We start from the raw sequence: 22,598 nt of genomic DNA, 5'->3' as shown, positions 1-22,598 counted from the left end.
TCTTTTGTGTTTTGCAAAAGAAAGAAAGTCATACAGGTTTGTAATGACGTGAGGATGAGTAAATGATGACAGAATTTTCATTTTTGGGGGGACTGTCCTTTTAAGTACCAAATTGCTTTGGGGGCATTTCTCATAAACAGGCAAACATCACAAACTAACAAAAAATCACGCACACATGCAGAATGTTCGTTATAAAGTCAATTAGGTTCTCAGGGTCTGTGTCGTTCATTGGAACAAGGAAAGCAAACATTTCATGTTTTGTAATGCATCACTGTTGAACATTTGTGTGTATATGTCTAGAGTTTCTCTCAATACGTTTGTTTTTGTTTATGTGATATTTAATGGGAAATTGAGTTATGTGGGTATCAGGTTTAGGCACACAGTAAACGCCAGGGCTGTTTATAAATATTGTGATCTGGCTCGCTTCGTCCATAGCACCAAGCCATGTCATGCGATGTCACAAGTTCCCATCTGTTTCCACATACATGCATGCGCAGATTCAAATTTGTCAAGATCAATAAAATCATCACGTACCTTCTTTGTTTCAGAAGTGAATGATTCTCAGTTAAAACATGCATTGCTATAGATGCATTTTAGATACACACTTTTTTTAATAGTCTATTCGGATTAAAAACAGGATAGGATATTTAATTATACAATAATTATTATTTACAAAGTACTCCTTTGTACACATAAAACAAAATATGTGCATATGTTGAATCTGAATATTTGTATCTGTTGAACCACCACCAAGCACATTTGTTTGATGTAACCCCTCGATCAATAACGTTCCTTGCACTCAAAAGGTATTTTGTTTGTCTTACTAAATGCATATCTATATTATTTAGTCTATATGATGATATTCAGACATACAAAAACATAATTGCTGGCTATAACAATAACATTATAATCAGGAGATCGGCTTTGTTTTCTTAACATTATTCGACTACAGGGGTGCTTGGCATTTCATGTGTTCATTCGTGCATTGAATTTCTCCTCAAGCGTTTGAGAGCTATTTTGTATTTCAATATTGCATGACAAAGTATAAGGTTTACAAAGAGTGCAAATTTATCGAATTAGTAAAGTCTACCTTGAAATGACAGAGTAGAAGGTTTGCAGGGAAAAACTATAGACAACTGTGAGTGTTGTTATAGATTTATTCTGACCTGCTGGTTCACACATTCTGGGGAACTGTGACCTACTTCTAATCTGCTGGACCGAAATTACCCATGAAGCACCAGTGTAAAATGCTTTGAGGGGAATTCTGTTGTTGTTTGCTCGTGAGCAGGAGGTGATCGCTCAAATGTGTTTGTTCTACTAAAACCATCCAAAATTTTGGTTTGAGGGTCAAAGCAAAACTGGGTAAAATATAGTATTTTTGACATTCCAACAGCTCAAAAGAGACTGGGATGGATTATGATGTTCTTTCCACTTGCATGGTAAATACAGATTGTTTGATATTTTAGAACATGAAAGCATATCCATTAATATTTTAACACACTTCCAAAGATTGCAAGTTGCAAATCTTCCTATTCATGTAACTTCAAGCATTAAGTAACCTCAGTTACAATTTTCCTACCATTTACGCATTTTTATACAAAGTGATGTAAAGGCATTCAAGGTATACATTTCATCAGTATGTGTTCCCTGGGAATCAAACCCATGATCTTGCTGTTCTCACAATGGCCAACAAAGTAAGCTACAGGAAAACTGATGAAATTGCACAGCAAAATTCAGGCAAATTATTTTATGGCTTTGACATTAACATTACTTTTCAGCAACAATATTACTTTCCGTGGCGTATGTTAATTGTTGCCACAACTGTTCACACCACATGGGGGAGATGTGATACTATTGTTAAGGGGTTCTCAACCTTTTCGACTCCAAGGCCCCCCACTGTTTTTAACAATATTTAAAAGCTCACACCAACTTAAAGTTTCTACCCAATAAAATATTTTTGAGCATCACACGTTAAGAATTTTTTTATTAATTATAAAAATGCCCCCATTGAAAAGCACGACTCTGGGTGTTTTTCACATATCATCATTTTTAGACAATGTGGGGATTTTCTTTAGACTAGACATAATGACTTTAATACTGTACAAACTGTATGTTCTACCCGCCAACCAAGACTACTCCTCAACTTAACCCATACACATAAATACATTTTATTTTCAAATAAGCATCAATTAGTTTGTTTAACAATCAGTTACATCACACCCCCAATCATGGCACACACATCTAATATGGATTCCTTCACCAAAAATAAATTGCATTGTCTTAAAATTGCCTTAATCCAAAAATGAAAATCCTGTCCTCATTTACTGGCGCAAATGTAATGTCATACGTGTATGTATTAAAGGTAGACATTTGTTAGAATTTTAGTCATTTTCAGTTCTGTGACATCATTGACTACCAAAGTAGGAAGAATTAAATGGTAGTCAAGGTGCCTGAGAACTCTTTGTTCCTAAATTCTTCAAAATATATCATTATGTGTTCAACAGACTATGATAGTGGATTCATTTCTAACATTCTTCCAAATATCTTTCTCTGCGTTCACTGGAACAAAGAAATGTATGAAGGTTTGAAACAACCTGAGGGTGAGTAGATGATGACAGATTTTTCATTTTTGGATGAACAATCCCTTTAAGTTTTCTTTTCTGTACAAGAAAACCCAAATATCACCAAAGATAAATATTTTCAGGGACAAATTTAAACACACACAGATGATGCAGTCAGTCCATTAAAAACCCAAAATACCAGAAGTGAATGCCTCATTTATTTTTTACATAAATATTAAAAACTATCAATTAACAATTCCTTATACAAAAATAGCATGGGCTCCTGTCCAGGCCAAACAGCCTGAAACATTCATGACAAACGCTTATGAAAACTAACCATATTAAAGACATAGTAACACAGAGCTTCACAATTCCTGTCCTGTTTCACCACAAGTGCAGTTTCCATGCATGGGTTCCTTCAAGGACAGTTTATGCTATCATTCACTCTGAACTCAAATGTCACATGTAGAAGGTGAAACCCACAATATATTACAGACAATAGCACCTACTGTACATGGCAGAGCATTCTTAATAGGGAAAGAAGAGATTTGAGTTGTGGGACCTAAAATCTCCAGGTTATTAGCTGACGTGGGCAAAAATAGAGACGTAAAGAGCTAAATATACATACATCATAGCTAAAACGTCAATAAAACAAGGTGAAGCCGGAAGGCTTGTGTCTCATTCACATCTCATTAAAGAGGAACTAGAAACACATCAGTATGCAGAAAACAAGTGAGAGAAAGGAGTGGCAATGCAAACAGCCCTTAGGGCAAGAACCACTTCAACTCAGATGCCCCGTAGACGATAAAAAAAGGAAGAACTGTCGTCAGTTGCCCAGAACGTTGAGAAAAACCTTTATGACGTACGTATAAATATTCCTCATATAAAAATGCAGCCACACGTCTGTCATAGGTATATTGTCACTGCTGATTCGTTGATCAGGTCTCACCGGTTATTCCTTCTTGCGGTAAATGCCATTGTTGTTCTGCGACAGGGTTGAACTTTGCAAGACTTTGGGAAGCCTCTTGCCTTTCGTGTAGGCGTGATACCAGAAGTTGAGAAAGAGGAGGAGGAAGACGATACCATAGAGAGCGATGATGTAGATGAATATGGGGTACTGGTAAGGGCAGTCTTTCATGAAGAAGTACTGGCAAATATGACTGGTTACAATGATAAACTGGATCTGAGGAAAGAGAATATAATCATGAAAACGGACTTCTAAATGACCAGTCCGAATACAGCGATGTTCAAAATTATTTAGGGGAAATGGAAATAAAATATTTTGTAACACATACTAGCTGCATTGAAGTCAAATGCTTTTTCCACCATAAATACTTCTGGTAGGCAGGGCCCAGGGCTGACAGTCCATAATATGTGTACATGATGACATGAACGATGCAGTTTAGAAGGCCGTGAAATGTCCCCAAGCCACCTGCAAAACAAACATGCCTGATATTAAAACAGCATCTTTTTAGGTGTATTTACAGAGTCTCCGAAGACGCACCTGCAGCGAACCGGACCCCAAACCACCAGGTGAAAGGCATGATGGAATGATGGTAGACGTGCAAGAAGGTGACCTGATTGTGTTTTTTCCTCAGCACAAAGAAAATCTGTCCATAAGAGGCATATAAAGTTAACGGTTAAATATTAAATTGGTAAAACACTTTATTTTACGGATGTTTTAATTTGTAAATAAGGCCAAGAAAAGTGTTATTAAAATATTGGCTCTCAAAATGTTAAATATTACATCTCAAAATAATAATAATAATAAATTGAATTTATATAGCGCTTTTCAAGTACTCAAAGTCGCTTAACACATCAATGAATAACACATCAATGAAACATCAAATTGCCCTATGAAGTAACAACAGCTCAACTAATAGTGCAAATTGGGACCAGCAACGTGTTGATGTAGAGATGAAATGACAGCTTTCATATTTAATTGTTATGATGCCCAAAATCCCAAAACAGCGTTATTATTGTACATTTCTTCAATCCAATCTGTAACGTTTTTTATAAAAATAAAATATGTTATTGAGCAAGTCACTAAAGAAAGCCGTGTTGTTCCTCAGTTAACGTATATTTAAATAAATGCTAATTATTCACGTTCAGAAATGTTAGTTGACAACATAAAAAAAAAATGCGCATGAAGTAACCCGCAATTATTTTTTTTCAAATCGAAACATTTTCGCTATGCCGTACCATAGCTAGTTTTATAATAACTATATTATATATATATATATATATATATATATATATATAATATATATATAAAATATATATATATATATATTATATATATAAAAAAAAAACTATTTATACAAATATACTTATAAATAGATGCATGCAAATATTTCCTTAATATATATATATATATATATGTATATATAATTAAAATTATTTACAAACAATTATTCATTATTATATTTTCTTAAATATATACATGTATGTGGTTATAAATACAAAAATAATGTGCAAAGTACACAGACATATATTATGTAATCAAACTTTTTTTCTGGAAGTGAACAGCCCTAACAATAACCTTATTTATCCACTAAAATCCATCACTGTAGTTGTTTTTTACAAACCGAGGAATGAATCTAAATGATGTTCATTTGCATTCCACTGATGCTGAAAATAGAGCTCATTTTTTATTGCTGCTCTACAAGACAAACAAGCACAACAGGCAAAAAGGTGCCTCCCTACAACCAAGAATTCCATTTTTTATCTCCGCCCTCGACCCACTAGTAATAAGGATTGAGAAGCAAAACAAAATACTGTCTGCCATCTTGCTTTTCCTAATCCATTTTATAAATCCACTTTATTCTGTGTTTCTAGGGTATTGGCAACCATATTAACAGCCCAATTTTCCCGTTCAGTCTTCACCAAATTGTACAAACAGATAACGATGAGAGATTACAAAAAAATATAATGAACAGAAAAAGAGTTACTTACAGTGTCTAACATCTCAACGAACTTGGAGAAGTAATAGAGCCAGCAAGTCCATGCCATCTGGAGTCAAAGAGACAAACATGAACGCTGCTTTTACATTCAAACCATTATTTATACAAAAAAATGTTCAATGCGTACAACAAATTCAATGTATTCTTTCGCATCAGGTGTGTACAGAAGAGGTCTATAATTGTGCGGCCATTAACAAATTTGACTTTTAGCTGCAGGGAAGCAAACTTGACTAACAAGCCAAATACCTAAACATGCCACATTACACAATAAAACAACAGGTGTAGGGGTGCAGCTAGCGCTTTACACAGCAGGTAAAGCAGCATTTCTCCAATGCTCACCCTCATGGCTTGTGGTGACTGCGAGTAGTCTACCAGATCGCAATGGAATGAATACCCTGTTCCCCAACCTGACATGACAAACTGAAGAAAGACAGAAAGAGGAAATTTATAGGAACATTAGCTATGTATTGCCCTAGTTGATCTAAATATACATTCAAAAGATTTATTTCAAGCATACATACTTATGTTTCAAATTTTAAAAGAGTGGTATTTAAACACATCACATTGTGCAGTTATTTGGCTAGCTTCCCTCTTTAAAGACCTAGTTTACTCCAAGCCTACTCATTCCACCCTTTAACACCTTCATGTGTGACTGAAAAGACAGCCGCTCTTAGAGGAGAGGAATCCAGCCAAACACGTTCATCAATACAAAAATCACAAAAGACACAACCCAAGTGCCTTCGTAAACTTTCGTGACCTTCTAAACTGGGAACATGCACGTCTGCTTGCGAGCAAAGAAAATAACATTTACCTCGTAACACATGTAAAGAGAATAAGCCACGACGCTAAAATTGTAGACGACGAGGACCTGCTTCAGTTCAAACGGCTTCCTGTTCTCCATTAATCTGGGCCCCAGTGACATCACAAAGTAGATGTACAAAGCAATAATGATGGTTTGTGGCAGTGGAGACGACATGAGCAGCCAGTCTTCTGTCCTGGGGTCTAAAATCACATCGCATTGCAAGAATGACACTGTGACATCAACAGTAACTGCATTATATTTATTTAGAGCAGATGTGTGAATATGTTTGTTTTGTTGTTGTTTACATCATTGTTCCAAGATATTGACATGAAACACTGATGTGTGAAAAACTATTAGGATTCAATGAATGCATGCATGCATGATCTTCTGATGTTAACAAATAAATAATAATCTATCCTACTTTCTATTACTTCACATTTCAAGATGTTAGAAATTAAACCCTTAAAAAAACTGTTTATTCTTACCTGCATCTTTGATCCAGTTGTCATACAGTTGTGCAGCTGTGGTTGTAAAATCATGGATCGCCATCACTGCCAATAATCCAATCCTAAAGAAGTTTAAGACCAACAAAATTACAAATGGCAAAATGTAAATGCAAAATAGCATTTGTTTTTAATATCAAGACCCACTCAGTGAAAACAGAACAATTGCGATGAAATTATTGTGTCCATTCAGGACAAACTCATCCCAAATAAAACAAATTTAAAGGTCTAATGTATGAAGAGATTACGAATTGCAACCAATGGCTCATATAACCCCTCCTCCCCTTCGAGGCACTACGGTGGCTCACACAGGACTAAGATATCATTGTGTTTTCGCTTTTTGGCCGAAGGAGATAACGTATCTTCGAAATTGTAGTTTTCTGTAGAGCAGTTTGTCTGTTTAGGGCTACTATAGAAACAACATGGCGAATTCCATGTAAGGGTACCCGCAGTGTATAGAAATAGCTCATTGTAAGGTAACAAAAACATAACGCTTCATTATGTAAGGTCTTTATAGACTTTATAGTTATTTATGTATATTATATTGCATTTCTGTCAATAGATCCTCCACACTGGACCTTTAAGTTCTGCATTTACAAAGTATTGCTACTTACAAGACCCTAAATGGTTTAGCTCCTCTGTATTTAACCTATCTTCTTAAACAACAATTCAAACCAGTGTTTAAGATCACACAACTCTGGACTTTTGGTAGTAGCTAGGACAACTAAGTCTACTAAAGGAAGTAGAACAATTGGTTCCGAAACTCTGAGATGTCAAATCTAGATTACATTGTTATCATTGCTATAACATGAACACTATTTCTGCTTAAAAGTAAACATGATATTAGCCAACTGAATAATCTTAGAACTGTACATTCCTAAAAAAACTCTGATAAAAGACTATTCTGGTTTTGTGATGTTGAAATTCACATTTTCTTTAAAGGAGATTTTCGAAAAGCGTTATACAAATAAATGTGATCAATACTGAGCTTAACATTCTAAGAAACACAAAACCGATACACTACAAATATATATTTCACACTGTCTCACAAGCACAATATTTTAATACAACTTTGATCAATTTAGAAACTTAACTTATCAGTATGAATTATTATTATTATGGTAAATATGCAGTGTTATGGCTGCATATTTTATGTGTAATGACACTGTAAATACAGTCACTTATATTTACGTTCTCCTTATCAAATAGCATGGCGTGATGTGGAACCTAAGTGCAGATGCAAGAAGGACTCTTTCGTGGAGCAACCATGAAAGGTTTTATTGTGCGAAAACATGAGAAGTAAAAAATTGAATCGTCCTCCATCCTCTCCAGCAACCTCCGAGCTGAACAAGAGGGCAAGTGTTGGACACAATGGACAGCAGTCAGTGCATGTTAGGGACACAGAATTCAGCCTTTACAATAATGGGGGTGGACAACCAAAGGATGCCAAAGGCAGAGAACAAAGTACAGTAGCATACAGAATGCAAATACAACAGTTCAATTTAACACCTAAAAAAGGAAGAAACTAACAGGTTCTTGACACGATACAAAAAAACAGGGACGGGGAGGCTTACATTTTGTTGAAATGAAATGACTGAACATTCGTATAATACACTATTAAAAGTCACACCCACATTAGACGCCCGCATAATAAAGTGAATGAATAGAATTTTAATCATATTCATTTTCATAAGGCATCCGACTTACTTTAGATTCAGTACTGTACGTATATACATCACATATATAAACATCGCAAAATTGTGAAGTGAATAAGGGACAGTATAAACTCACAATACACTGTACATACAATGTGTACTTCAGTTTTGAAACAAGAGAGGAGTGAGAAAAGTTTTGAAAAGAAACTAATCCAACATGTGTTTCAGGGTGTACCAGTCTAATTATCTTGCACTTGTCTGCGTGGATACTGTAATCTTCACCACAAGCCTCGACACGCCTGTTGCCATGAGACAGGGAGGAAACCTACTTCCCACACACAGGTGCATTCAACTCTGGGGCTCCAGAAACCTCAATAATATCAAAACTGACCCCCGCAACATATTTTGACGTGGTTGATTGTGGGATGTGCCTAGTTTTTTAAACCCAAAACCATGACCGATTCCGCAGTTAGCAACAAGTGCTTCTTGCACTTCTTAAAACTATTCAACTGTGACCAAGATAAATGACATCAGATGGTTTTCATATTGGTTAACAATGTAAACACTTGGAAAGTCAAACGTACTCCCCTGGTGAAAAAGAAATGCTTATTCTAATGGTTTCCATAACAAATATCAGTTAAACTATAGTTAAAGTAATGTTTCGAGCCTTATTCCAGAGGGTTCTACTGGTTTCCATCTGGCAGGTAACATCCCACCAAAAAGAGATCCATAACACATTACCAGTATAGACCCACATAGATCGTTAATTCCCATAACAACCATAGGAATTCCTGTTATGATTTCTATAGTTTTTAAGCAGGGTGGCATACAGACTACGATCTTTGATTCGATCACAGTGTTTAACAGGAGAAACAGAATTCTTTCTTTTAAAGCCCGACCCGCAACGACACAAGATCTCACATCCAGGTGCGTTAGCACCTGTCCCACCGAGAAACAGACGAAAATTCTGATCTGTATGTCCACTTACCCCTTTAGATCCTCCCACGATCACCGACACGCTCGTTGTCCACCTCTACCTCTGTCTGTTCAAAACTTAAAAAGTCATTTAAAAACTGAAAGCCAAGGGTGTGTCCGCAAGAGCTCCATCAATCACGTTTCAGCAGCAGTGAGAGTTCCGTCTTCTCAGTCCCCATTGCCGGTGGGCGGAGTCTCACACCTGATAGTGACACTAGAGGCTCTGATTGGTCAAACGACGGCTCGGGACTTGGAATACCTGTACTTTATTGGTGACGTGGATCGCATCAAATAAAGCAATTCATAAAAGTGGTGTCGTACTTCACTGAAAGTATTCATACCAAGAGGCGAAACGCAATAGAACGGGGAATTGCGACACCAGCGCCCCGAGCTTCCGCCATTTTGGGGTGAAAGCGACTCGATCCGATGGCTATCGGCTCTAAGCTCGCTAGAAACCACGTCAGTCATCCAGCATTTTCACCCCAAAATGGCGGCCTGCGCTGTTTCCTTAAAGCTCCAGTTTTGCCTCTTGGTATCTATACTCTTGGCTTCACGCAGACCATTCGGGAATGACATGACACTACGTTTTCGGAAAGACGCGTTAAAGATCACATTCATTTTAAAACGTGTTTTATTCACTGAAAATGTATTTTTCCTTATTCGTACACGTCAGCGTACACTTTAATTCAATAAAATATGTCCATTCAGAATTCTTGGCACCATGTACACGCATACAAACATACATTTCCACTCAGTATAAACACGGACATATTTGTACTAAATATAAACATGACACAAATGATCTTTGGTTGACTTGCAGTCTACCTCAAGGCGAAATGCAAATCCTGTAGTCAAACCTCAAGACCTGTTATGTCAAATATAACACCTCACATGTCTAACTAAGAGTGCGTTCATATTTGTAGTTCGGTTCTGTTAGTTATTTAGGTCCGGACCAAAAAAGAAATGTAGTTCAGACTGGCATTATTTGATGCGTATTTGGTTCGATTAAAGCAATCTCTGGTGCGATTGCTTTGTGAGTGCAGTTTATTTGTGTAAGTGTGAACTCTGCCACCCGAACCCTGGTGCGCACCAAACAAGCAGACCGCTGAAAGGTGCAGAGATGCACAAAGTATTGAAAACATTCATATTTAAATACGAGGACCAGTGTATGTTTGGTATTTCTGCCCATGTCTCTACGTGAATAAATGTAAACAAATTCATTTATTGATTCAATATGTAACTGTAGTAAAGGCACTGAAGGAATGTATACAGTGGTTTATGTGGGTCTCCTTCAATAACCAAACGTGGGACTTTTAGTCTTCATCGCTGCTCCAGGCATCTTCAAAAGCAGGATTAACAGCAGTTTGTGTTCCACCCTGTGAAAATACACATCCGGAATATGGAAACGTTAAACACGTGCTTCAATGATGCTATGCTAAAAAAACAAATATTACTTAACTTCTATCAGTCTTGAGATTGTTTAAACTTGGGTAGAAAAACTGGTAAATCCGGATATCAGACTTACAAAATGAATTCAGATAAACTATGAATGAATGAACTTGAGCTCATGTGCACATAACACACGTACAACATGTTTGAATGAATACATGACATAATGGGCATAGTGTTTGTCAAAGTAACTGATATTTTCTTATCTATTGGGCGACGCAGATGAGGGCCTTGAAGTGTTTATGTGTGCACAAATAAAATTCGCTTTCTGTCCCATCTATATTTCAAATCGAAAACATGACATTTGTGTTACCAGTGGCATGCCAGTTGCTCCTACCTTTGCAGATTTGGTTCCTTCATCCTCAATGTCAGGCTGTCTTAGCACCGGTACCCAGGCCAGGATGTTACAGTCTTTACCTCCACTGTACAGCTCCTACAGATATTTTTTTTTACTTAATGTCAACTAGTAAACTGGTTTCAATGGCCAAACAATGGTACCGGCTTTGATAACTAAATGTGTGTTTGAATATTACCTGGTAATCTGGGTGAAACTCACAGCAGTCTACATTATTATAATGTCCTCTCAGCACAGTGATCTGCTCTCCTGAGTGAAGCCCGTACACTGCCACTGAGCTCCCGCATGGCACAAAAACAAACTCCGGACTGCAGCCCCTCGATACGGCAAATTTGAGGCCTTTTCGGCTCTCGTTTACAACCTTCCCATAGTTCACCTGTGGGATGAAAGAATCCATTCTATTGTTCAAAAGATAAAGATCTAAAGCTCTTTGTGAAATGAACAACTTTATCCTTTTTATTTTAGCCTTTTAGCAATTTATCGATGCAAACGATAATTGTGCCGCATTGCATTTTGCAAGTATCCTCTTTTTTTCTTGTAGTATAAATCCACAGCGCACACCTTTTCTTTACAGTGGTTCAGCAGTGCTATTTCTTTACAATTATTCTTCAGCTAAATTCAGAGTTTCAGAGCAAAGTTTTTTTTATTTTCTATGTTGTTTGAAAGGTTAATGAGTAATCGTGTTAAATAATCGGGATCTCAATATTTGCCGAAATAATCGCGATTAGGATTTGTGTCATAAGTAGTAAAAAACCTGGACAAGACGAAATAAACTATTAGCCAAAAGCTTCAAATTACTATAAAATATATTATCTTGTTACTTGTTACCATGATAACAAACAAGTCTGGCAGCATTTTATCTCGGCTGCTAGTTAAATACCTTCTGACTTGTAGAAAACCAAACCATTCACAGGAGTAGACAAATTCCTTTTGCTTTTTGAGCTTTAGGTCAAACAACACATTTTTTACAAGACATTTTTTATAAGACATTTACATAAGAGTCTTACTCAACAACAACATAAACCATGTCTTTTGTATTCCACTTTGAAAAATTACTACATTGGATTCGACATGCGAGGAAAGAAACGTAAATGATGCCCGCCCTTACAATTCAAGGAATAGTTCAGGAATAACTTAAAAGCCTGCTGCTTACTAGCGTGTTCTGTCCCGTTGCACTATTCCAGAGACGCATACGATCATCCGTCCCCGTTGTGAGGAGATACAGTCCATCGTCTGTAAAGCACAATCCATTCGCACGCCCGTTATGGGCTGTGTTCACTGAAAAATAAACAAAAATACTATATAAAACAGTATGTCCAATGGACCGTGTTCTTTAACCCCACTATGAAGGAAATGAATCTAGAAAGATTGTATACTTCATTATTTAATGTTCAATTCAATCCATTTATTCCAATTTAGTTTTGTGACATTGATTTATGTGAGATAAGAATGGCATTCAGATGAAGAGCTCAGGTAATGATGAAAGTGCGGATCAGTATCTGTTTATACTGTTAACAGTGTTTGTCTAAACTGTAATATCAGCTGTCAGCAGTTTTCATGCACTGAGGTTATTGTCCTCATTTTGTTCCCCTCGCTTCATACAACTTCTCATGCTCTCTCAAAATCGGCGTGTACTAGCAATACTCAGTAATGCATTTTATACATTGCTCTTGCTTAAACAACAAACTTCTTTAAATCTATTTATGATGTGTTTCTCAGTTCAAAACGATCACAATTCACCTGCTTCGGATGAGGCTTTGGATTTGTCTCCATTGTGTTGGTCCAAAGTGAAAAGACTCCCCGAAGCCCTTCTCACATCCCAGACAAGAACCCTGCTGTCAGTGCTGACCGGGAAATCCAATAGACAAGAGTTGCTGTCATCTCAAGCCACCGATATTCACAATCAAACTTGAAAAAAAACTAAATGCATGGCAAGAATCCCTCTTCTAATAGGTACATATTGTCAGGTCGTTCAACCAATTAGATCCTTACATTCTGATCATGCTAATGTGAAGCATATGTGCGTGTGTTATCATGCCTCCTTCTTTAGGCAAACATAACAAATGCGTAACGAATGCCACAGTTCACCCCCCAAAAAGGTAAAATTGTACTTTTGTTTAAAAAAAAAAAGACAAGTCTTTTGTTTTTGCAGTTTCACAAATAAGTAAATAACAAAACATCTTGCAGAAATACAGGTCTAATGCTTTTCTTGATTGTTTTCCAGGACCGTTTTTAAAATCCCCTGTGGTTAATTATCACTCTCATTCTCTCCCATTAGAGCACAGGTGAGTTCTGAATCTATTGAGAAGACTGAGGACAAATATGCAAAATACTTAATGTAGACTTTAGAATAAACTCTACATAAAGGCTTCAGAGCAAAATGTCTCATGTATATCTACGTTCTACTGTGCACTGCCACTCAAAACAAGTTGAATAATAAAAAAGCATGAATGAAACAGGGGAATTAAAGCCAGTGAAACCTCAATGGATAAACAAATGGCATCAGATAACACAGGAAGATATTAGTCAATGGGGTAAAGACAGGTGTAGTTACATTTGCGCAGGTGTTGTGGCGCTTACCTGGCAGTGGCTAGGATGTGCTCGTATCGTGGAGACCATCTTACTGAGAGGATCTCACCCCTGTGACCTGCCAGAGAAAACACACTTTACTATAACTGACATTTTAACCAGCCCTCATTATATTAGCATAACCATCATATTTTGAAGAATGACTGACTTCCATTCCATTGTATGGACACAAAACCACAGAAACATTTCTCAAAATATCTTCTTTTGTGTTCCAAAGAAATTCAAACAACATTATGTTAGAATATTAAATTTGAGATGAAGTATTACTTTAAGAGTCAACAGTCTCTCTTTGTTTATCACATTAGAGTTCTTTGGCTTTTAAAAAGAGTACAATATCCCTCAACCAGGGCTGTCTCCATTCACACAAAACAGGCATTACTCACCCTGCAGAATGTGGATGCGAGACCCAGACTTCAGATCACAAAGCTGCACTTTAGGGTCTTTAGTACCAACTGCCAACACAGAGCACAACAGAACTGAATGAGAACAATAAGACAACAGCACAAATACACTGGGCTCCTACAAAAACATTGTTAAGGGCAAAACTCACGAAACACACCAGTTATTGAAAATCAAAGAAGAAAAGTGTAAAACACAGAGATAATATAACATGGACGTAAAGGTGTTTATAACCTGTCCTTACTGGATTCCTCACTTCTAACATCGAAGGCAGCGACAAAAAATATTTGTGCTGTTCTTAATGTTCTAAAAGCATAAAGTATGTTTGATTAAAGCCTCATCTTTCCAGTTTATTTCTGTGTTTAAATTAGATTTTATCATGACATCAAAGTGAAATTAATGATCACAAGTGTTAAAGAATAATGTTTCACAATATTGTGTTTAGCCTTAAAAAAAAGAAGACACCACACCTGCCACAAGACTGTGCTTCCTGGCTATGGTAGACATGTGATGGCAGTAGACATTGCCATCAAACTGGAACTCCTCAGCTGGCTAAAAAACATATACGGTACACGTAACCCCATTATAATGACACTTCAAAAACACATTGCTACACCCGAGGTTTACAAAAAAGACATAAACATAAACCCATGGCACGTATAACCGAGCTTAAAGGGGCTGTTACATTGTGTTTAACCACCCCATGTATGTCAGTTACGATGCAAATAACTTAACTCAACAGATAAGGGATATGAGAGACCACAGAAGAGCTATGTGGTTCTACAATACCATTTCAAAACATCTGAGAACATATTTGATAGATTATGATTAAGTAGTTAAAAATGCAGTCAGTTGTTTGGTATTTGGTGTTGGATGATGTACCTTTAGAGTTTCTGTATCCCAGACTTTCATGGTTTTGTCAAATGAGCTGGATGTGAACATTCCAGTGTCATGTGGGTACCACTGCACTGTTTCTACACTGAATTTGTGCACGTACCGACTGGACCTTTACATAAATACATAAAAAACAGAGCTGTAAGTCACACATAGTAAACACACATCAGAATACTTCAGATGCATTAATAAAGCACTTTGACATTGAACTCAGAATATAAAATGCTGACACCTGCTGGTCACTGTAACTATTGTGACTACTGTGAATGATGAAAGTACCACACTGACCTGCCTACAGTGCAGACTGCTTTGCAAGTGTAATGAGCATTCCTGCTGCTGTTTTCCAGGTCATAGACCACAATCACTCCATCAGATCCACCTGACAACATACTAAAATGCAAAAGAGCTCACAGCTTTACTTGACTTGTATATCTTGTATGCATATCTGATCTGCGTTTGCTATAAATAATATCGCATGGTGCTTCGGGAGTAGAACTTACTATCTTCCTTCAACAACCTCAATGTCAAGGGTGTTAATACCGTTGCCATGGATACGATCAACATCCCTGTCGTGGTTCAACTCCAGACTTAGGACCCTAAACGTACAGCACGCATAATTGATGGCACTTACAACATGCAAGCCATTTTACAAGAATTTATTACATGGATAACAAAAATGTTACTGCAGTCAGGCCAGCCTCCACTTTGATAATGACGGTCAAGCCAGCCCTCACGGTGGTTTTTGTGAGCGCATACATAAGACATTACGGTAAGCGCGCGGTAGGACAAATTTCAAAATAAACGCTGTTTTGCACTCTATAATTTGATAGTGTTGCTAGGGCAACGAGCAATGTTAAATGTTAAAGGGTTGACATGAGGTTTCAATATTGTTGTGGGTGATTTCTAGGCCGCTGTTAAGGTATTTTGGTGGTTACAAGAGTGTTGCTATGCAGTTTGTGTGGCGTTCTGGGTGGTTGCTAGGCCGTTCATAAGGCATTCCGGTGGTTGGTATTGTTATTTTTTGTTATATATACTGTTTTATCTGTATGTTCAGATAGCTGTTTAAAGAAAACTACCTGTTTTGGGAAAATGATTTCACTTCAGAATCATAGTACAATATCTCAGATTGTCCATCATGCAATATCAGGACATTCTGATGTGGAGTTTTTAAATAAAAGCCCCCTGAATATCCTATTTAAACAGTTTTTTCTATATGTTCAGATAGGTGTTTAAAGAAAACTACCTGTTTTGGGGAAATGATTTTGTCTCAGAATCATAGTATAATATCTCAGATTGTCCATCATGCAATATCAGGACATTCTGATGTGGAGTTTTTAAATAAAAGCCCCCTGAATATCCTATTTAAACAGTTTTTTCTATATGTTCAGATAGGTGTTTAGAGAAAACTACCTGTTTTGGGGAAATGATTTTATCTCAGAATCATAGTATAATATCTCAGATTGTCCATCATGCAATATCAGGACATTCTGATGTGGAGTTTTTAAATAAAAGCCCCCTGAATATCCTATTTAAACAGTTTTTTCTATATGTTCAGATAGGTGTTTAAAGAAAACTACCTGTTTTGGGGAAATGATTTTGTCTCAGAATCATAGTATAATATCTCAGATTGTCCATCATGCAATATCAGGACATTCTGATGTGGAGTTTTTAAATAAAAGCCCCCTGAATATCCTATTTAAACAGTTTTTTCTATATGTTCAGATAGGTGTTTAAAGAAAACTACCTGTTTTGGGGAAATGATTTTGTCTCAGAATCATAGTATAATATCTCAGATTGTCCATCATGCAATATCAGGACATTCTGATGTGGAGTTTTTAAATAAAAGCCCCCTGAATATCCTATTTAAACAGTTTTTTCTATATGTTCAGATAGGTGTTTAGAGAAAACTACCTGTTTTGGGGAAATGATTTTATCTCAGAATCATAGTATAATATCTCAGATTGTCCATCATGCAATATCAGGATATTCTGATGTGGAGTTTTTAAATAAAAGCCCCCTGAATATCCTATATATACAGTTTTTTCTATATGTTCAGATAGGTGTTTAGAGAAAACTACATGTTTTGGGGAAATGATTTTATCTCAGAATCATAGTATAATATCTCAGATTGTCCATCATGCAATATCAGGACATTCTGATGTGGAGTTTTTAAATAAAAGCCCCCTGAATATCCTATTTAAACAGTTTTTTCTATATGTTCAGATAGGTGTTTAAAGAAAACTACCTGTTTTGGGGAAATGATTTTGTCTCAGAATCATAGTATAATATCTCAGATTGTCCATCATGCAATATCAGGACATTCTGATGTGGAGTTTTTAAATAAAAGCCCCCTGAATATCCTATTTAAACAGTTTTTTCTATATGTTCAGATAGGTGTTTAAAGAAAACTACCTGTTTTGGGGAAATGATTTTGTCTCAGAATCATAGTATAATATCTCAGATTGTCCATCATGCAATATCAGGACATTCTGATGTGGAGTTTTTAAATAAAAGCCCCCTGAATATCCTATTTAAACAGTTTTTTCTATATGTTCAGATAGGTGTTTAGAGAAAACTACCTGTTTTGGGGAAATGATTTTATCTCAGAATCATAGTATAATATCTCAGATTGTCCATCATGCAATATCAGGATATTCTGATGTGGAGTTTTTAAATAAAAGCCCCCTGAATATCCTATATATACAGTTTTTTCTATATGTTCAGATAGGTGTTTAGAGAAAACTACATGTTTTGGGGAAATTATTTTATCTCAGAATCATAGTATAATATCTCAGATTGTCCATCATGCAATATCAGGACATTCTGATGTGGAGTTTTTAAATAAAAGTCCCCTGAATATCCTATATACACAGTTTTTTCTATATGTTCAGATAGGTGTTTAAAGAAAACTACCTGTTTTGGGAAAATGATTTCACTTCAGAATCATAGTATAATATCTCAGATTGTCCATCATGCAATATCAGGACATTCTGATGTGGTGTTTTTAAATAAAAGTCCCCTGAATATCCTATTTAAACAGTTTTTTCTATATGTTCAGATAGGTGTTTAGAGAAAACTACCTGTTTTGGGGAAATGATTTTATCTCAGAATCATAGTATAATATCTCAGATTGTCCATCATGCAATATCAGGACATTCTGATGTGGAGTTTTTAAATAAAAGTCCCCTGAATATCCTATATACACAGTTTTTTCTATATGTTCAGATAGGTGTTTAGAGAAAACTACCTGTTTTGGGGAAATGATTTTATCTCAGAATCATAGTATAATATCTCAGATTGTCCATCATGCAATATCAGGACATTCTGATGTGGAGTTTTTAAATAAAAGTCCCCTGAATATCCTATATACACAGTTTTTTCTATATGTTCAGATAGGTGTTTAGAGAAAACTACCTGTTTTGGGGAAATGATTTTATCTCAGAATCATAGTATAATATCTCAGATTGTCCATCATGCAATATCAGGACATTCTGATGTGGTGTTTTTAAATAAAAGTCCCCTGAATATCCTATTTAAACAGTTTTTTCTATATGTTCAGATAGGTGTTTAGAGAAAACTACCTGTTTTGGGGAAATTATTTTATCTCAGAATCATAGTATAATATCTCAGATTGTCCATCATGCAATATCAGGACATTCTGATGTGGAGTTTTTAAATAAAAGTCCCCTGAATATCCTATATATACAGTTTTTTCTATATGTTCAGATAGGTGTTTAAAGAAAACTACCTGTTTTGGGAAAATGATTTCACTTCAGAATCATAGTATAATATCTCAGATTGTCCATCATGCAATATCAGGACATTCTGATGTGGAGTTTTTAAATAAAAGCCCCCTGAATATCCTATATAGACAGTTTTTTCTACATGTTCAGATAGGTGTTTAGAGAAAACTACCTGTTTTGGGGAAATGATTTCACTTCAGAATCATAGTACAATATCTCAGATTGTCCATCATGGAATATCAGGACATTCTGATGTGGAGTTTTTAAATAAAAGCCCCCTGAATATTCTATATACACAGTTTTTTCTATATGTTCAGATAGGTGTTTAAAGAAAACTACCTGTTTTGGGAAAATGATTTCACTTCAGAATCATAGTACAATATCTCAGATTGTCCATCATGCAATATCAGGACATTCTGATGTGGAGTTTTTATATAAAAGTCCCCTGAATATCCTATATATACAGTTTTTTCTATATGTTCAGATAGGTGTTTAAAGAAAACTACCTGTTTTGGGAAAATGATTTCACTTCAGAATCATAGTACAATATCTCAGATTGTCCATCATGCAATATCAGGACATTCTGATGTGGAGTTTTTATATAAAAGTCCCCTGAATATCCTATATATACAGTTTTTTCTATATGTTCAGATAGGTGTTTAAAGAAAACTACCTGTTTTGGGAAAATGATTTCACTTCAGAATCATAGTACAATATCTCAGATTGTCCATCATGCAATATCAGGACATTCTGATGTGGAGTTTTTATATAAAAGTCCCCTGAATATCCTATTTGCAATGTTTTTTTCTATATGATTGTCACAGAGACATCCAGAGTTCTTCAAATAACACATGGAGGACGTAAAATGCCATATAAATATTTGTTCAAGTTCTCATTAGCCAGTAAAGTGCAAGGTGCTCACAGGTGCCAAAGCATCACAAAAATAAAAATGAAAGGAAACAAGTTCAATAAACAAACATCAATCAATCAATCGATACTGGACACAACACATAAAAAGGTTGGGTCTTCCTCTCCGGAGGGGAGCGCCTGCAGGTTCACCACCTGGTCCCGGAAGGGAGTAGTGGGAAGCTTGGGCACGTCGTCGGGACAGGATCTCAGGGCCACGTGAGAATTACCGATCCCGAGTTCCAGGCACCTTTGGGACACAGAGAATGCCTGTAGGTCCCCCACCCTCTTGATGGAGGTGAGCGCCACCAAGAGTGCATCTTTCATCAACTGAGGAAGATTGGCAATTCTTAGTGGCTCACCAGGGCCGTACCAAGGCCCTGTAGGACCACATTAGGGTCCCAAGAGGGTACGGAGCGCGGCCAAGGGGGATACACCCTTCTCACGCTCCTGAGGAACCTGGTGACCAGGTTGTGCTGACAGAGATACTAACCTGCGGGTCAGCACTGATCCGATCAGGCAACTCCGCGGGTTCTCCTCCCGGGGAGAACACCAGGACAAATTGGCGCCACTATAAGAGTATAAGCGCGTAGAGGCGGGGCTCTAGCCTGTAAGACAGTCTCCCGGACCGCTAACGGGCAAGCCCTCGTCCCGTCCAGGGGCAAGGCATGGAGGTTCCAGAGACCTGCGTTGGGGTGCCACAACGTGCCCTTCCCCTGCAACGGAAGGTCCTTCGTCAGGGGAATGGGCCAGGGGGGGCCGTCGTCAGATCTACCAGATCCGAGAGCCAGGTCTGGTTGGGCCAGTATGGCGCCACTCACCAGAACCTGATGCCCCTTTTCCCTGAACTTGCACCGGACCTATGCAAGGAGACTCACTGGGGGGAAGGCATACTTCCGCTTGTCCCGCGGCCAGCTGTGTGCTAGGGCATCCGTGCCGAGGGGACCCTCTGTCTGGGAATACCATAGTGGGTAATGGGTGGAGTCCGGGGAGGCAACAGGTCCACCTGTGCCTTCCGAACCGCTTCCCACATGAGCCGGGCTGCACGGGGATGGAGTCGCCACTCTCCGTGGGGAGTACACTGTCGAGAGAGCGCATCGGCTGTCTGGTTCAGGTTGCCCGGGAGAAACCTGGGCCGCAGGGATTTCACCTGCTGACTCCAAAGGAGGAGGCGTCGGACGAGTTGTGATAACTGCGGTGAGCGTATGCCGCCTTGCGATTGATGTACGCCACGGCAGTCGTGCTGTCCAACCGGACTAGCACGTGTTTGTCCTGCACGAGGGGCTGGAGCCTCGTCAGTGCCAGAAGGACTGCCAACAACTCTAGGCAGTTGATATTCCAACGCAGTCGGGGACCTGTCCACCGACCCGATACTGCGTGCCCACTTGCACACCGCACCCCACCCTTGCAGGGAGGCATGTGTCGTTACCACGACACGCCTCAAAACCTGTCCGAGCGGAACCCCCGCTCGGAGAAAAGGTCAAGTCTGACCAGGGTAAGAGAGTGCGAAGGCACTGAGGCGTTACCGTAATCCGCCTGGTGCCGGCGTGCCACGCCGTCCAGGGAACCCGACTCTGTAGCCAGTGCTGAAGCGGCCGCATGTGCATCAACCCGAGAGGGATTACCCCCGTCGAGGACGGCATGTGCCCCAGGAGCCTCTGAAAATTCTTCAGCGGCGTCGAGGGATTCTGACTGATCAACCTCAGACAGCGCAGCACTGACTGTGCACGCTTGTTGGTGAGACGTGCTGACATACGGACAGAGTCTAGTTCCATACCGAGGTAAGAGGTGCTCTGCGCGGGGGAGAGCTTGCTCTTCTCCTGGTTGACCCGGAGGCCTAGACGGTCTAGGTGCCGAAGCACAAGGTCCCTGTGCGTGCACAACACATCTCGCGAGTGTGCCAAGATAAGCCAGTCGTCGAGATAGTTTAGCACTCGCACGCCTTTCTCCCTGACATGAGCTAAGGCAGCCTCCGCTTGTTTGGAAAAAACACGTGGAGACAGGGCCAGACCGAATGGCAGGACCCTGTACTGATACGCCCTTCCCTCGAACGCGAACCCTAGGAACGGCCGGTGTCGGGGGAGAATAGAGACGTGAAAGTACCCGTCCTTCAGGTCGATCGCCACGAACCAATCCTGGTGAAGTACCGAGCCCAGGATGCGCCTCTGGAAGATGGCGGCGGTGATTCACTCATCCTTTGTTCTTCGGAACCTGTGTGTTTGCTGATGCTACACGCGATACTCGACTTCGAGGAAACTTTAACCTGCTGGATTTATGAAGCGGAGCAGCGGACTTCTCCTTTCGGTGGACTTCCCCTGGGCGTTTCGGCAGAAGGCTACAGACCTTAAGAGGTAAGTCCCTACGGCTAGGAGCATGTCTCGTAGCTGTATCCTTGGGTGCGACAGACTCATCCCGGAGTCTGACGGCCATGATTCCTGTCTCACTTGCTTGGCAACCATGCTGAGGCAGGTTTCACTGATGCGGTATGTCCCGTGTGTGCGGACATAGCAATCAGGGTGTTGCGGTCACGGTGGCTACGTTCTTTCGAGCGCTGCCACCACCCCGTCTGTCTCCCAGGCGTGTTCAGCTGCCGTTTCGGCGAGGTTGACCGCTTTGGCGAGCGGCGGGGGTGATTTAGGGACTTCGATAGATGTTGCTCCGTCAGCTTCACGCTCGCGGACCATCTATACCCCTTCACGCTCACCTGGTTCGTCCCCTACGAGCGTCTCATAGTGGTAAGACTTCGCACACGGATGATGACGCTATCTCTGTCGCTGTGTCAGACAGCTGCCTGCTGGCATCGG

At 38.8% G+C, this 22,598-nt stretch overlaps 2 protein-coding genes across 2 annotated transcripts in view; both read right to left on the bottom strand.

The window, feature by feature from the left end:
- Window positions 1-1,150: 1,150 nt before the first annotated feature.
- elovl7a (ELOVL fatty acid elongase 7a) lies at window positions 1,151-9,943 on the bottom strand. The gene is made up of 8 exons (XM_079468365.1): window positions 9,473-9,943; window positions 6,812-6,894; window positions 6,336-6,526; window positions 5,864-5,944; window positions 5,517-5,573; window positions 4,066-4,171; window positions 3,857-3,993; window positions 1,151-3,744 (listed from the first exon to the last, which is right to left on the bottom strand). The coding sequence occupies exons 2-8, from the start codon at window positions 6,873-6,875 to the stop codon at window positions 3,514-3,516; spliced, it is 867 nt and encodes a 288-aa protein (XP_079324491.1). The 5' UTR covers window positions 6,876-6,894; window positions 9,473-9,943; the 3' UTR covers window positions 1,151-3,513.
- Window positions 9,944-10,080: 137 nt separating this feature from the next.
- ercc8 (excision repair cross-complementation group 8) overlaps window positions 10,081-22,598 on the bottom strand; it is a 21,281-nt gene continuing 8,763 nt past the window's right edge. The window contains exons 2-12 of the mRNA XM_079467054.1: window positions 15,646-15,741; window positions 15,434-15,535; window positions 15,134-15,257; window positions 14,722-14,803; window positions 14,236-14,304; window positions 13,844-13,910; window positions 13,004-13,107; window positions 12,417-12,541; window positions 11,442-11,639; window positions 11,246-11,341; window positions 10,081-10,835 (exon numbers count right to left, since the gene is read on the bottom strand). Coding sequence (XP_079323180.1) covers window positions 10,773-10,835; window positions 11,246-11,341; window positions 11,442-11,639; window positions 12,417-12,541; window positions 13,004-13,107; window positions 13,844-13,910; window positions 14,236-14,304; window positions 14,722-14,803; window positions 15,134-15,257; window positions 15,434-15,535; window positions 15,646-15,741 — 1,126 coding nt within the window. The 3' untranslated portion in view covers window positions 10,081-10,772. The remainder of the gene's footprint in view (window positions 10,836-11,245; window positions 11,342-11,441; window positions 11,640-12,416; window positions 12,542-13,003; window positions 13,108-13,843; window positions 13,911-14,235; window positions 14,305-14,721; window positions 14,804-15,133; window positions 15,258-15,433; window positions 15,536-15,645; window positions 15,742-22,598) is intronic.

Source organism: Barbatula barbatula, assembly GCF_947034865.1.
Source record: "Barbatula barbatula genome assembly, chromosome: 11".
Lineage (NCBI taxonomy): Eukaryota > Metazoa > Chordata > Actinopteri > Cypriniformes > Nemacheilidae > Barbatula > Barbatula barbatula.
This window is presented reverse-complemented; position numbering and strand designations above follow the sequence as displayed.

What these genes read in the sequence shown, in the direction of transcription:
- elovl7a (XM_079468365.1), bottom strand. Translation starts at nt 6,875, where the DNA reads ATGGCGATCCATGATTTTACAACCACAGCTGCACAACTGTATGACAAC. An exon ending in CTCTTTACATGTGTTACGAG is followed by an intron (nt 5,945 to 6,335) that starts GTAAATGTTATT and finishes GTCTTTCTTCAG; the next exon opens with TTTGTCATGTCAGGTTGGGG. An exon ending in TGGGGTCCGGTTCGCTGCAG is followed by an intron (nt 3,994 to 4,065) that starts GTGCGTCTTCGG and finishes TTTGTTTTGCAG; the next exon opens with GTGGCTTGGGGACATTTCAC.